We start from the raw sequence: 12,739 nt of genomic DNA, 5'->3' as shown, positions 1-12,739 counted from the left end.
TACACTGCTTTAGTAATGTTTTTCAAAATGGGACTGTCAGTAGAGAGCAAAAGAGAGAAATTCTATAACCAAAAACATATTTCAATATATTTTTTCATCTCCCAATGGAGCACAAGCTGTTCCCACAGTTGTCAGATAGCGAGACTCAAACCACAGAAATCCAGAGCAACAATCCAGGAAGCTGGTAACTTTGTTACTGTTGTGGCACTCTTATTGTCAAAGGGCTAGAAGTGGATTGTGATAACCTGGTAGCCAACTATCAAATGAGTGGGTGTGCTACTACATTGCAGTCTCACACTTTATAAATTATATAAAACCAGAACATGAGCAGGTGATAGTGCTCAGTGGTCAAGTTGTCAGTATCATCTGTGGACTGTTAAGCTAAGCAACAACAAGTAAACATTTTCTGCAGTGAGGAGGCTCTTGGGGAAAAGTGAGAATAGGTTTAAAATGACAGTGTCTGTCCTACAGGTATTTGAGAAGATTTGGACAGCTTTCAGTCAATTGTGGCTTGTGTAATGGAATATGAGCTTCTATACAAAGGAGGATACCCTGTAGAGAGAGACTGAAAACCTAAAAGAGGACTATAAACCTATGAAAATATTACTAGGACGGGTGCTTAGCCTTTTGTCATTCGCCTAACCAATATTGCAACTGATATACTTACTAAAGCAAAGCCAAGTATTTATATAATTTTTTTATTATTATTATTATTTTTTACCTGGGTAGGTTATAGAGTGGAGTCATTCTCAGGCAGGCCACCACTGCACGTTTCCTCTGTTTTGATAAAACTGTGTGTCTGGCAGGTTTTTTGTTTCTCAGTGGGTGTTCCACCTGAACACAAAACCAAAGATATTTAAAGCAGCTTGGTGCACATGAACCTGGTGACCAGTACTAGGTACAAAGGACTATGCAATAGCAACTATTGTATAGGCTTAAATGGTTTAATTCAAACATTAAAAGACATAAATAAATGAAATCAACAGGTCACAAAATACTAAAATTAAAGTTTGTCTTGCAGAGAGACCACACCTGTATAATTTTGTGACTGCATCTCAGAGTTGTGACATCATGGGATTGAAACAAAAACTGCTGAGCAGGATATATAAACAGATGTCTCCAAGACCAATAATTGTCATGATACACAAATACATACAGAGAGGTATAAATCAAATAAAATAGTTCCAAGACACCAAACATAACTGAATCTCTGTCACGCAGCAATCACGCAGTTAAGAATGAAAACATCTCAGCAAACGTTTCAATGACCTCATCATGGACATTAACACAATGTCGGGTAGAGTTGCATCTTCAACACTGCCCAGACATCACTGTGAGATTTTCTACTAAAAGAGAGGTTTTGTTCAAGAATTAGTTTCTTCTATTCCCTTTCTATAAAACAAAAAAAGCTTTTAAGTTCTCCACTTTTACTGAATTAACTATTCACATATAAAGATGAGGATTCCTGAGTCTGTCATCTTAATTTGGTGTACAGGGAGAACGTAATTATGGTAAGTTCCCCCTTCCACAAATGAAATAGACGTTAGATATACAACACCACAGACAGCTTAAAAGTGTTGGTTTTTGTTTGTTTTTTGTGCGTTTGTTTGTTTTTTTTAAAAAACAGGATAAGGTAATATTAGTCTGTGTACAGTGGTCCCTCGCTATAACGCGGTTCAGTTTTCGCGGATTTCTTTTTGTGCAATTTTGCATGCTGTTATATTTTGTTTTGACAGTGCATTGTGTTCTGCGTCCTGATTGGCTGTAGACCATTGTCAATCAATCTCGTGCCGTGTCTCCTGTACAGTACAGATTGCGTTCAGCTTGTCAAATTTACCTCAAGGAAAGGACGGAGCCTTTACTCAGTGTCTTAATCAGCAACTTTTTCCATAGCATGGAAAAGCTCACCTGGTCAAGATAATAAAGGACTCGAGCTATTTCCATAATCCTGTCAACAGTCTTTTCTGCACCACTGATGGTCCCGGGTTGGTGTGGGAGCTCTGTAAGAATCTTCTGTCTTAAACTGTCTGATCCCTATTAAAAAAAAAAAAAAAAAAAAGAAGAAAAGATTAGCTCATTCATTTGTTTTGTTCCAAGGTGCTGGTAGTTATATCAGTTGTTGAATTTGTATATACACTGACTAATAATAAAGACTCTGTATTCACAAATCATTATAAAAGAAGAAAAAAGGATTTCAAAGACCACTGGGAAAAACATTTACTCGAATTTCTGCTCTAAAAGTTGTTTATAATGACAAAGCAGAATTTTCCCATCACTAACTTATGAGTAAACACATTTATCAGTGATTTATGAATACAGAAATGCTGCATGCATATTTAGTACAGTGTGGCGAGTATGTCACATTCATGTCTCTGGTGAACAATGAGCCACTGCCTGAGATTAATAAAAAGACAGCTTTGGATTTTACAGGCTATGAAAGCATTCTCTGATTTAATTTCCCAGACACTTGTTGCACAAATTAAAAGTTACTCTGTTCTCAAGCATATCGGTGAATATGATTAATTTCTTCAGAAAGTAGAAAAGATACGCTTGTAATTTTCAGTCTAAGGGCAGTCCAAAACACAAATTCATACAACTAATACATACTTCACTGATTAGGCATAACATTATGACCACCTGCCCAGTATTGTGTTGGTCCCGCTTTTGCTGCTAAAACATCCCTGACTCGTCAAGGCATGGACTTTACCTCTGAACGTGTGCTGTGGTATTTGGCTCCAACATGTTAACAACAGATCCTTTAAGTCCAGTACGTTATGATGCGGGACCTCCATGGGTCAGACTTGTTGGTCCAACACATCACACAGACGGTCGATTGGACTGAGATCTGGGGAACTTGGAGGCCAAGTCAACACCTTAAACGCATTCCTGAACCAGTTTTTGTTTTTTGGGAGGGTGCATTATCATGCTGAAGGAGGCCACAGCCATCAGCTAATACTGTTTCTGTGAACGAGTGTGTATAGTCTGCAACACGTCAAAGTAACAGCCACATGGATTGCAGAACCCAAAGTTCCTCAGCAGAACCTTGCCCAAGCAACGCCTCAGCCAACTTGCTCTTTCAACAACAGTGGATCCTGGTGCCAGGTGTTCCCCAGGTAAGTGACGCAGATGCACCCTGCCATTACCTTTCAGCGGTGGACAGGGGTGACCTTGGACACGCTGACTGGTCAGCAGCTATGCAGCCCCATATACAACTTACAATTCACTGTGTATTCTGACATCTTTCCACCAGAACCAGTATTATTAATTTTACAGCACTTGTGCTTGTCTGTTCGATTGGAGTGTCTTGATTCCACATGTGCATCAATAAGCCTCGTCCGCCCATGGCTGGTTCACCACTTTACCTTCCTTGGACCATTCTTGATAGATACTGACCACTGCAGACCGGAAACACCCCACAAAAGCTGCAGTTTCGGAGATGCTCATACCTAGTGATCTAACCATCACAATTCACTCCTTGTCAAACCTGCTCAAAGCCTTACACTTTCCCATTTTTCCTGCTTTTAACACAAATTTGAGAACAAAATAATATAGCCCACCCACAAACAGGTGCCATGATGAAGAGATAATCAGTGTTATTCACTTCACCTGTCAGTGGTGACAGTGTTATGCCTGATTGGTGTATATCTGCTTATTGTTTTGTCTTGGCATCTGTCTAAAGCTTACTTCTGTTGGCCTGCTCATTCAGTGTTGGGAAGGTTACTTTTAAAATGTATTCCACTATAGATTACAGAATACATGGACCAAAATGTATTTTGTAACATATTCTGTTAAGTTACTCAATGAGAGTAACGTATTCTGAATACTTTGGAATACTTAATATATTGTCATGGTTTTTATAACTACATGAATGTACTATTGCTGTGTGATTTATTACTATTACTGAAGGCTACTTGCCATACCAATACCAACTAGATTTTTAAATCTAAATATAAAAATGAGTAACAGTAGGGTGGACATTAGGTAAGACTGCACTTTTTGCAGCGATCTCATATAGAAAACTATTTCTGTATCAGTAGTCCATCCGTCCATCCATCCATTCACTTCCGTTAATCCTTTTCAGGGTCGCGGGGGGCGCTGGAGCCTATCCCAGCTGTCTTAGGGTGAGAGGCAGGGTACACCCTGAATAGGTCGCCAGTCTGTTGCAGGGCTAACACATAGACAGAGACAACCATTCGCGCTCACATTCACTCCCGCATTCACACCTATGGGCAATGTAGTGTTTCCAATTAACCTATCCCCACTGGGGACAGTGTACCAGTAATATGTTTTATTTTTGTCTGTTAATAATCATGTGGAACTGCACACGATTATTTGCAGCTATCAGGTTGTTAACGCCATCAAGTCTAAGCATTAACAGCATGTTAATGCGTGGAGATCCTGAAGGCTGCTGCTGGCACTGCTGGCTCTGGGTCCATTGTGTAAGTGACGCCACCAACATTAACACGACAGTTACATTACAGCCTGTTATCACGTGTTTTTTTGGGTTTCCAGCAATCAGAATCAGAAAAACTGTTTTAATCCCAGATGGAAATTGAGTTAAAAAAAATAAATTAAAGTACGGGTCATACTCAAACCCGGGCCGGCTCATTCGGACTACATGCTCATCCAACTGAGCTAAACCTGCGCCTGACTGCATTTAATCACCAAAATTGGAGAAGGCATAGAGAGGGTATAGCCTTACATATGAAATGAAAAGACCGCCTTGTATTCTATTTATTTCAACAAAGTAGCTGTATTCTGATTATCACCTATTTAAACCGTAACTTTAACAGAGCAGTTACTCATATTTTGTATTTTAAATACGTAATGGCAGTACATGTATTCTGTTACTCTCCAACACTGCATACATTTGAGCCTTTTCAAATTTTGTAAAGATAGTTATCTAAGATTATGGTGCTTAGTCAGATAAATTAAAGCAACCACCCACCTGATTCTGAAGATGCACAACACAATTGAAAATATGATCTCGGATCTCATTCTCAGTGGTCTTCTGTGGAAAGCATGTAATTGCCCACATTAAGTATACTAAACAGTCCTGTAGTGTCAAATGTGCACAAGCACGTAATGAAGGATGTGAAAGGTGGAGGATTTTAGTATGGTCCACATTTTCAACTTACCTGAGAGAAGGCATTCTTAGCCACGATGATGAGACTGTGATCGCTTGGAAAACAAACCCTGAGTCCCACAGGGGTCAGCCTCTTCATTAAAGCCACAATGAGAGAGGTGTTGATGGAATAACAACCCCTTTTCCTCCTCATCTTCCTCTTCTCATTGTCAAGCTGAGTATCGGGATCATATGAAAACAGGATTTTTTTTTCTTTACACTTAGTGGCAGCTGCAATTCTTCTGTGATTTCTACATATATTTTGTAAAGAGATGTACATCAGCACACATGTAATGGATGAGGTCAAATTGTAAATATGACCAACCTTGAATGTTTTGTCATTATTGGTCAAGAAAGACAAGTTGTTGATTTCATTTTGAACAACATAATTCTGTTCCTCCCATTTGAAATTCTGTTGCAGAGAACATAAGCGAAGACACGTGACAGTTAATGGACAAAATATTCACTGAGACGGCATTGGCATGAGAAAAACAAATAAATAAAAACACTGTGTATCATTCTCACATGGGATTTGGCCCAGAATATAAAGACCTCTGCCACCATGCTGAACAGCTGCTCAGCCTCAGGGTTCAGGTCTTTCAGCCACCTGGCTCTGAGATAAATTTGAAAAAACACATTCACAACACAGAATTTGTAAAGCAAAAGCATATGCCTGAAATAATAACTAACATAACCTTCCAGAATCATCTCTCAGTTTTTTGCAGTTAAAAATCGACTGAACGACTGAATTCTTAACAACATTTGTTCTTTACCGTCTTTATAAAATAACAATGTGGTTCAAAAGGGAACTTCAGGGGCCATGAAATAATTAAAGTGGACCTCAAGTCAATACAAAAAATATCAAAATAAGTTTCACGTTTCATTGAGTCTATGAATACTTTACATTACTTCTGTTACTTCTAACTTTAGAAAAAGAAGTATCCGCTCCTCCACATACAAGCACCTTTGAGTGTCTTACCGATGAGAATCCACAAATGGGATGAGGAGGGGAAAGAAGGCGTAGAGGTCTCGGACCAGCATAGCAAACTTTTCTTGTATCTGCAACTCCGCATCAGAGGTATCCCCGCCTTCTGCTTTCATCTGCTCCTCCTCTACCAACACACATTCTGTCCTCTTTCTCAGTTTCTCCATCAGTGGCAGGAAGTGGCTCTTTAACAGCTCAGGATGGGCTTTACATATGACTGGCTGAGAAAAAACTAAGAGATATAAATGACAGATGTTGGAAAATATGCATTATTGACTAATATGAAATAAGTATATCTAAACAACAAGCCACTGTTGTCCACCACACAAGTACCTGCCAGCTGTTTCATCCAGTCACCCTGGCTAGCACCCACATGATTGTGGATGATACGCAGGATGTTGCCAAGTAGGTCACTAGCATGCTTAGGAACGACAGAGGTACACACTGGCCTTTCTGGCTGGCCCTCAGGACCCAAGTTCCACCAGTGGGAAATGTAACTGCACAGCATGGGCAAAGTAACCTCTGCCACATGGATGTAGTGGGCCTGGTGAGCTCCAGCACCTGCCAGCTCCTCCACTTCCCTCAGCGCCTGTCCCAGAGAAGGTAGGAGGGGACACATGTCCTCCACCTGATCTGGCAATCCCTGGTCTAACAAAGATGGAAGGTTTTTAAGGTTCCCAAGAGACAGCGAATATCAATATAACAGGGTATGAAATGTGCCTGCATAATACCTTTTATCTGAGTAGCAGTCATCATATTGTAGATGGAGTAAGGGTTGTTTTGGTTTAGATCTGGCTCCAGGAAACACACGGGTAAAGCTCCTGTCAAGGCTGCCAGACAAGCACCTGCTGCTGACCTATGACTAGATAGAAAGAGTTGTGCATATCAGGATATAGGCATGGGTGAATAATCGACTAATTTTAAAGTACGATATAATATTACAAATCGGGATTGCTAACACAAGTTTGCTTGAAAGCTACTTTCTATGCATCTCAGGTTTAAACATCATCTTCTATCTGGTAGCCTTTAACATTTATAACACCCTGAATACCCTGATGTTGTACCAACACTGTGTGGTTAATACAATAAATAACTTCGATCATGAATTATAGGTACATTACACAAAAATTATTTAAGATATCATCTTGGAGACATCTGAAATCAAGCATTACCCCTCCATGTAGATGCTGCTACTGATTCCAAGAGCGTAGAGGCTGTTTAAGATCCTGTAGCAGGATACCTGTATACCACCAGCTGAAAAAACAAGGTGATGCATAAGTTTTCTTTCACAAACAACCACTGAACCCACAGTTTCGAAAGCATTCAGTCACTGAGAGGTGGATTAGCTGCATGCTTGCTGATTCAGGTGATGAATGATTCGTGGAAGGTCGGGATATTATTGGGAGAGACAGTATGCTCCTGCTGCTTTGTGGCCATGACCGAGGCACTGAATGAGAGCTGGTTTCAAGCTGAAGGGAGGGTGTACCCAAGTGATTTCAGGGGTGTGGAATCCAGCTGTGCATCCAACACCTGAAAACGTATGTGTGTTTCTCGTCATGCTGAGATGATAACTAAATGTATCTTTACAAGTGACATCTGCATGTTTCTGCATGCATTTTAGGATGTAAATGAAATAATACAATAACATGGCATTCCTACTTAACCACTATAATGGTAGTTCTTACCCAGGAGATCTACTCCATGGTTCTGGTTTCCAAGATGAAGGAAGAGAGAAGTGAGTGTAGGGAGAAGGATGGAGGTTGTGTAGTTGAGAACCTTGGCTACTCCTCTTGCCAGCTGACTCCTACTCTGAGGCAGCGAAACTAAGCTCTCAGTAAGAGTTTCCACAGTCATCTCTAAGTCAGACGCCGCTGCCTTAAAAAAGGAATGCAGAGATGTCTGAATAGACTCTGGTGCTGACTTCATTAAAGTCCTATAATGAAAAAGTGGGAAAATCAATTATTTGAGTTGAAAAATATTCTACATTATTTTGTTATAGTATTGCAAAGGAGAAATATCCACTGAAGGTTTCCTACTGTGACACTTCTGGCTGGGAGTTAAATCACTAAATCAGTTATCTATCAGCTAATCTATCCCTCAGACAAGTCTGAATGGCATCAACCTCTGCTGAGCCACAGTACTACTGTGCTTGCTTCACAGGCATTGTCCTCAGGGAGCAAAAGTGATATCAACCACAATTAGATAGCATCAATGCACCAGTGGCTCAATTACATCAGTCATCTCATCCTTAGACATGGTGGTGCAACGCTGATGCCACTGCAGGCAGAGCGAGAAGATCGATTTTGGCAGAGTGTGAAAGTGCCATTCAGTTACCTGGCATCAAGAGCCTGAGCCAAAACGTGGAGGGAGCTTGCAACTGACGAGGCTTCTCTTCCTGAAAAAACACATGCACACATTATATGTGAATTATGAGGATTAAAGCACAGATTAACACTTAATAAACAAATAAATGTTATAATGTCCACACTATCCTTACCAAAGACTGAGATCCTGTGTCTTACAAGAGCTGCAAGCTTACAAAAGAGGCTACGTGTAAACAGGAAACACAAGGAAAGTAATGAGAGAAGATGAATTGAAAATCTCAGGACACAAAATAAAAAGACAGAATATTATAAAGCTTTTTTCTGAAAACATGCAAATATTTTTTTAAATAAATAAAAATAAATAAAAATGCACAAAATAGCTGAGAAATGATCAGATAAGAGTATAAAAAACAAGAACGCAAACTTTGTTTTGTACCATGCAATCATCTCCTTTTCCTTTCTCGAGGCATGGCTTCTATTATCACTCGAGGAAGCAGACAGGAAATATAGATGGTGGCTTTTAATATACTGTTCCAAAAGAGGAAGGATAACCTGTTAAACAGAGAAAATAATCATTTCATAAACCAACATCTATAACCGACAAACCCCTTAAATATCCTCTAAACAGTATGTGCTTGATGAGATCACATGCACGGTTTGCCTGTTTGGTCCTCTGCTCATGAAACCACACAGTGACAAAACTTAATAGAAAATTGAAATAGAAAATTTCTGTGGCTGCACAGTTACATCAAATATGTGTCTCTACTCTTGTTCAACACTAGATAAGTAAACATCCATGTGATCGGCCTAAAAGTCTGAACACCCTGTAATCATTACTAGAAGTTTCTTTAAAAAGAAGGAAAGAAAGCTTCCAGGGACTGAGCAAAGCCTTGTGCCTTTTTAACATGACTTTAATGACAGGCAGAGAAAGTATGATGAACTGGCAATTCACTGACAGATGAACAGCCGAACAGACACAGACTTGCATGGCTGTGTGAGAGTGGGCTGAGTGGGAGGTGAAAGAAGCAGAGATGTGAGGCATGGCTGCTCACAGTCTTGGCTGACAAGGTCTGACTCTGGAGGTCCCATCGATGAAAGACAAACTCTTTTCATTTGCTGCCTCCTTAGAGCCAGAGCAGTGTAGGAAGCCTTAATCAATGTCCTGATGGCAATTGACACGCCCACGTAGATTTCCAAAATGGTTAAATAAATTACACAGCCCAAAGGGTTTTACTTAAAGGGTTCGCCTATGGCAACCATCAAACAAAACTAATTAGATGGCATAAATGAAATAAGGAAAAAAAAGTTAATGAGACGAAATAAAATAGCACTGGCAGAATTAGATTGGAAGGGGGTTAAATCAATGTCAGAGATTTTATCAGATGCTAGACTTTGACTGTGTTTAAATATGCAGATTGGTTGATGCAAACCTTGTGAAGAAAAATGACTGGTTGCTCGTGTGGAGCCCTCTCTCCCTTAGACATCTGTCCTCTGGCTTGCATCACCTCTGATGAAAAAAAGACAAAGTGAAAAATGAAATGTAAAACTGTCAAGATAATACAGATAAGTTAAAAAAAACAAAAAACAGAAGTGTTTCTATGTCACCTTCATGTATGAAAGACAGGTTCACATACCCAAACTACGCTGAACTATTATGTGATGGCTTGGTTTTCATAAGTACCTTTTTTCAACTTTAATAGTAGGAAATTAACTAGGCATATAATTCTTTTCTTTCTCAATTTTTTGCCAGATTTTTCAAGTAACCTATATTTGAAAACAGCATAATTAAACCGGAAATCCTGTTTTTGGTGTGCCACCCCTATGAAAAAATCCCGGAGGCAACTCTGTATGTGAGGGCATAATAAGAGTGGACCAAAATTGCTCCACAATGACACGAGAGACTGATAAAGTCATACCAGAAACGATGGCTTCCCGTTATTGTTGCCAAAAGTGGTTTGACAAGCTATTAAGTTATGAGGTGTAGTTATTTTTCACAGGACAGCATATAGTGCTGTGAAAACTTCTCTTTAACATGTCGGTATATTGCAAAAATCTTTTATGTTCTTTTTTATCTTCTTTTTAATATACAACATTATCTCACCAAGCTTTAAAAGGTTCTCTTGGGCCTCCTCAGTGTGAGACAGGAGCCGCTGAAGCAGCGTGTATGCAAAGCAGTTGGCTATGGCTGGAAAGTCCATTTCCACTGACTTCCGATCTCTTTAGAACAAGAAATCAGATATGATTTATGAAACACCACTACTAAAAGCAAGACTGAACTTTAATCATAAATACTTAATAATACAGTATTTTTTAATTTCAAGATTTTTATTGCAAAGATGCAAGTGTTGCAGCAGGATGACAAAGAGGTAATACATTTATCTTACACATCGAATTATTTCTGGTTGTGACCTGTACTGGAAATTATTACAAAGAAAAAAGGCTGTGGACTGACTGCTACAGTGCCTCTAATCAACGGTGAGGGAGAAATGCCACTGTGACATGAAAATGGAGCACCTCATTCACGCTGAATTGCATCGCCCTGGTGTAATCATAAGCGTATTCTGTACTCACCTCCACACAGTGTAGCCATTGAGCTGAAGGAACCTGAGGACATCCTGAGCTCTTTCTCTGAATTTAGCCTTCTCTTTGGCACTCAAGGTATCATAAGGTACAAGCAGCGAATGGCTACCTCCTCCTGAGAATAGATATGAGTGAAATGCATAGCACTTTTATTAGCTGTTCAGCTCTTCCTAAAATGAAGGGGGATGAGATAAGAGTAAGAGAAAAGAGAGGAGATTAACTAGATATTATCAACACTTAATGCCACCTTTACTCTCAAGTTCTAATTTCTTCATCTTAGCACAGGCACTGTGGTAGTTTTCAGCCAGCTGTTCAGCCATGGCCTGAGGATGATACAAAAAGAAGAGATAAGAAAGAAGAAAATTAACATAACTGAATAATATGTCAACTGCCAGTTCTAATATCTAATCTTTAACTTACACATTGGTCCCATGATAAGGTGATGCAGCTCATGTCCACAGGTTTGGGGCTGAAGGTTGATGCGCCTTCAAATGACAGCTAGGACAAAAAAAACGTCTTATTAATGGAATAAAAAGTTATTTGTAAGCAATGCTGCTTTAACAAGAACAAGCAGAACATGAGCACATATACCTGTCCAGACTGAGAGACCCTGTGTGTACATGGATGCATGCTAAACGCATCTCCTTCTTTGGTCCTTTCTATGTTCCAGCCAAATGCAAGCATAGTCTTTATTGTCTCTTTGATGGCCCAGCGGTACGCCTCCTTCTCCTGGAAAATCAGAAATATACAAAAGGTTTAATGCAAAACTAAAATAAGCAGGTATCAAGGGACAGCAGACTATTTAAGTAGCTCAAGAACTTGTAACAGCCTGTCAATGAGTGCATATAGCCAGCCTCCAAGTACCAGGCATCACATGGATGTTATTTTCTGGGCTAAATCTTGTCTGCCTTTAGAAATGTGTCCCATAAAGTAAACAATGTGGATCTATTCTGCATTTCCACTCATGTTTCTATTGAGCAGTGGTCCTAAAAGATGTCCAAATTGTACTGCACATAGCTGTCAAGGTTAAAAATCAGATCAAATATGTTTGAAAAGTAAATGTTTAGTAGACTTGAAGATCACACTGTTCTGCAAAAATATTAACACTTTTAATGTGATTTATATACAGTACTGTATATGTAAATGAGATTTCTCACAAGATTATGACTCACTGTGTGTTGCACAATTTTAGCATTTTACAGTATGTACTAGGTTGTGCCAGCAGACGATGATGTCATGGATTGAGGATGGTTTAAATGTAACGGCAACAGCACATCAGTCAAGCAGAGTTTTATTTATTGTCCACACTGATTTATTAAAATAATATTTTCATTAATATGAGATTTTTAATAAATTGCATTATTTAAAGACTTAATTTTGCACCTCCACATATGATTGACATGTGCAGCACAAACATGTCTGGGCATGCATGGGCGTTCGCACACATGGCTGGACTTCTGTGTGCTGCGCTCCACGCAGGAGTGCAGCCGAGCTACCATATTTGATCAGAGGATATTTCACCTCCGCCCCACTGTGCACGGAGGGGCAGAGGTGAAGAGCATAGGAGCACGAGGTGAGGTATGTAAAGTTAAAAAAAATTAAAGAGACAGTAAATGTTATGCCTTAATAATTCTAAAGGTGTTCAGCTGATATCCTGCCACTTATGTTCAATAATTACAGCTGGCTAAATCAGTCAATGTTCAAACATGTCTTCATGCTGGAAGT

At 39.5% G+C, this 12,739-nt stretch overlaps 1 protein-coding gene across 4 annotated transcripts in view; it reads right to left on the bottom strand.

Annotated features, from left to right (window-relative positions):
- ryr2b (ryanodine receptor 2b (cardiac)) overlaps window positions 1-12,739 on the bottom strand; it is a 76,384-nt gene that overhangs the window by 25,299 nt on the left and 38,346 nt on the right. For 3 of the 4 annotated variants that reach the window (XM_087850135.1, XM_087850136.1, XM_087850137.1), the window contains exons 56-75: window positions 11,606-11,743; window positions 11,435-11,512; window positions 11,262-11,337; window positions 11,006-11,129; window positions 10,536-10,651; window positions 9,865-9,941; window positions 8,871-8,986; window positions 8,608-8,657; window positions 8,445-8,505; window positions 7,796-8,043; window positions 7,283-7,364; window positions 6,842-6,972; window positions 6,444-6,758; window positions 6,105-6,342; window positions 5,651-5,738; window positions 5,451-5,537; window positions 5,139-5,300; window positions 4,949-5,011; window positions 1,909-2,034; window positions 722-834 (exon numbers count right to left, since the gene is read on the bottom strand). In XM_087850135.1, coding sequence (XP_087706261.1) covers window positions 722-834; window positions 1,909-2,034; window positions 4,949-5,011; window positions 5,139-5,300; window positions 5,451-5,537; window positions 5,651-5,738; window positions 6,105-6,342; window positions 6,444-6,758; window positions 6,842-6,972; window positions 7,283-7,364; window positions 7,796-8,043; window positions 8,445-8,505; window positions 8,608-8,657; window positions 8,871-8,986; window positions 9,865-9,941; window positions 10,536-10,651; window positions 11,006-11,129; window positions 11,262-11,337; window positions 11,435-11,512; window positions 11,606-11,743 — 2,489 coding nt within the window. The remainder of the gene's footprint in view (window positions 1-721; window positions 835-1,908; window positions 2,035-4,948; window positions 5,012-5,138; window positions 5,301-5,450; window positions 5,538-5,650; window positions 5,739-6,104; window positions 6,343-6,443; window positions 6,759-6,841; window positions 6,973-7,282; window positions 7,365-7,795; window positions 8,044-8,444; window positions 8,506-8,607; window positions 8,658-8,870; window positions 8,987-9,864; window positions 9,942-10,535; window positions 10,652-11,005; window positions 11,130-11,261; window positions 11,338-11,434; window positions 11,513-11,605; window positions 11,744-12,739) is intronic. The other variant, XM_087850138.1, reaches the window with a different exon arrangement.

Source organism: Neolamprologus brichardi, chromosome 13, assembly GCF_056152115.1.
Source record: "Neolamprologus brichardi isolate AB-2024 chromosome 13, ASM5615211v1, whole genome shotgun sequence".
Lineage (NCBI taxonomy): Eukaryota > Metazoa > Chordata > Actinopteri > Cichliformes > Cichlidae > Neolamprologus > Neolamprologus brichardi.
This window is presented reverse-complemented; position numbering and strand designations above follow the sequence as displayed.